This window comes from Rhinopithecus bieti, unplaced genomic scaffold (assembly GCF_001698545.2).
Source record: "Rhinopithecus bieti isolate Rb0 unplaced genomic scaffold, ASM169854v2 scaffold_13348, whole genome shotgun sequence".
Taxonomy (NCBI): domain Eukaryota; kingdom Metazoa; phylum Chordata; class Mammalia; order Primates; family Cercopithecidae; genus Rhinopithecus; species Rhinopithecus bieti.
The window spans coordinates 5437743-5440326 of NW_016808764.1; the positions used below are offsets into that span (position 1 = coordinate 5437743).

Below are 2584 nucleotides of genomic sequence, written 5' to 3' on the forward strand. Positions count from 1 at the left end.
GATTGTTTCCAGTCTTGAAGCAAACAGGTTAAACATTAAATAAGAAAAAAAGCCTGTGATCCCAGCACTTTGGGAGGTTGAGGTGGGAGGATTGCTTGAGCCCAGGTGTTCGAGACTAGCCTGGCAACATAGTGAGACCCTGCTCTACAAAAAAATAGAAAAACTTAGCCAGGCATGGTGGCGCACACCTGTAGTACCAGCTACTTGGGAGGCTGAGATGGGAAGATAGCCTGATCCCAGGAGTTGGAGGCTGCAGTGAGCTGTGACTGTACCACTGCACTCCAGCCTGGGCAACAGAGTGAGACCCTGTCTCAAAATAAAAGAAAAAAAGAAAAGAAAAGAAAAGCAACAAGATTTAAAGTGAGTCCCTCACCAGGTGAGAGCTTTGAATGGAACAGAGGCGAGGAGGGGGATGCAACAGGTCCCTGGGTGGAAGGGCTGATGTAGCTGGGCCTGAGGCCTGGCCCCAGGCAAACCTATTTGATGATGTGTTCCTTCTGCCCACACAGGAGCCTGATGCCCAGGACCCTGGAGAGCCAGATCACGCTCGAGAAGACGCCCAGCTACTTCGTCACTCAAGAGGCTCCTCGACGCATCTTCAACATGTCCCGAGACACCAAGCTGATTGTGGTCGTGCGGAACCCTGTGACCCGCGCCATCTCTGATTACACCCAGACACTCTCCAAGAAGCCCGACATCCCGACCTTTGAGGGCCTCTCCTTCCGCAACCGCACCCTGGGCCTGGTGGACGTGTCGTGGAATGCCATCCGCATCGGCATGTACGTGCTGCACCTGGAGAGCTGGCTGCAGTACTTCCCGCTAGCTCAGATTCACTTCGTCAGTGGCGAGCGACTCATCACTGACCCGGCCGGCGAGATGGGGCGAGTCCAGGACTTCCTGGGCATTAAGAGATTCATCACGGACAAGCACTTCTATTTCAACAAGACCAAAGGATTCCCTTGCTTGAAAAAAACAGAATCGAGCCTCCTGCCTCGGTGCCTGGGCAAATCAAAAGGGAGAACTCATGTACAGATTGATCCTGAAGTGATAGACCAGCTCCGGGAATTTTATAGACCTTACAATATCAAATTTTATGAAACTGTTGGGCAGGACTTCAGATGGGAATAAGCCCATGAGAGGAAAGGGCTCTCAAGGGTTCTTCTGCTTATCTCTTCCATGAGATTTGCTCCCAGACCCTCTGATCTTCTCCCTCCAACAAATCTCAGCTCCAGCCCCCTTTCCCACCTTGAGCTGCATCATCTTGGAACCAGGAAGCCCAGCTAAAGCTGAGAGAACAGAAAGTCCCTGCCACTATCTCTCATCAGTCTGTTCAAGCAAAGTTGATCTGCTCCTGGCATGTCCAGTAAATTCCAGAATCATTCTCCTTTCTGCCCATAAGGGGCCTTGGGGAATTGCTTTAAGAAGAGTGAATGTTCCAGTGATGATAGATACTATAAGCGATGATGGTTCTGTTGCTATGGGCACAGCGGTCAGTCTCTGTCATTGTCCATGCAGGAGTGGCCTTGTTAAATCCAAGTGGCATGTATCTTCCCTCTGAGCTTCATTTCTTCAAGATGCTCTGGGTGGTGGGATGGGAGACCATCCTTAGCCTTCCTGAGACCTTAGCAATTCATTGAGAGATTGCAAAGCTGAAAGCACCTCCAGCCACTCCTGGGAGACAGACCCTTTGGTGATGAAATAAACCATTGACTTCAGAGCCTGTGGTCTCAACTGTGCTTGAAAAACACTGTCTCTGAAAACCACTTTGTGATTCTCCCTGCTCCCTGTGGACAAAAGCACATAATTCTGCTGTTACGGGTACTCTGCTCATTCGAGCTTTCATGTTCAGCATGCAATGGAATCATGCTTGTCCATGTGAAATAAATACGGCTCTCTTGTGTCCTTAATGCTGGGTTTTTCTATGTAAGCTGGGTCTGCAGCACAGTTCATTAATTCAACTTCTCCCAGTGCTAGAAGGCAGCTGGTGCTGGGGGTGGTCTAGGGGTCAGGGAGGAGGGCAAGGACTACTTGGGGCAGAGGCAAAGTGGTGGAGATGAGGAAAGAAGTTCTTGGTGGCAGAAGCTGAGACAGAAAGATCATGTGAGATCTATGGGAACACCCTCTATCTGAAACAGAAGTCTGTGTTCATTCTCTGCTTAGAAATTTTAGATCAGAAGTGCCACACTGAAGGTCCAAAGGTTGATGGGGCATCAGATATCCTTTTGTTTGGCCAGGATGATATTTTGAAATAACTGTCAACAGTTAGAAACTGGGAGCATTCGTATGTAAAAAATATGGATTTCCAGCTTCCTATTAAAAAAAGAGAGAGAGACTTGACTACACTAAGCCCGCCCCACATCATGGCAACAATTGGCTGCTGCCTTTGGATGGAACCTGCACTCCCCAGTTTTACAGCTCCCATGTAGGCACCCTCCTTTGCTGACTTGTCATTTGCTGGGCTCTTGTAGGCATTTGAGTTCCCAGCCCTGGCTTGAATGTATCTCATAACCTCCAGTAAAGCCCAAATCCTCCAGCATGGCACCCAAGACGACCCCAACTTACAGTTTCTCCTTCATCCTCTGTT

The 2584-nt window shown here is 49.2% G+C and overlaps 1 protein-coding gene across 1 annotated transcript; it reads left to right on the plus strand.

Annotated features, from left to right (window-relative positions):
• The first annotated feature begins 322 nt into the window (after positions 1-322).
• HS3ST2 (heparan sulfate-glucosamine 3-sulfotransferase 2) lies at positions 323-1907 on the plus strand. The gene is made up of 2 exons (XM_017887211.1): positions 323-376; positions 510-1907. Exon 2 carries the CDS (start codon positions 517-519, stop codon positions 1126-1128), a length of 612 nt encoding a protein of 203 aa, XP_017742700.1. The 5' UTR covers positions 323-376; positions 510-516; the 3' UTR covers positions 1129-1907.
• Positions 1908-2584: the final 677 nt, after the last annotated feature.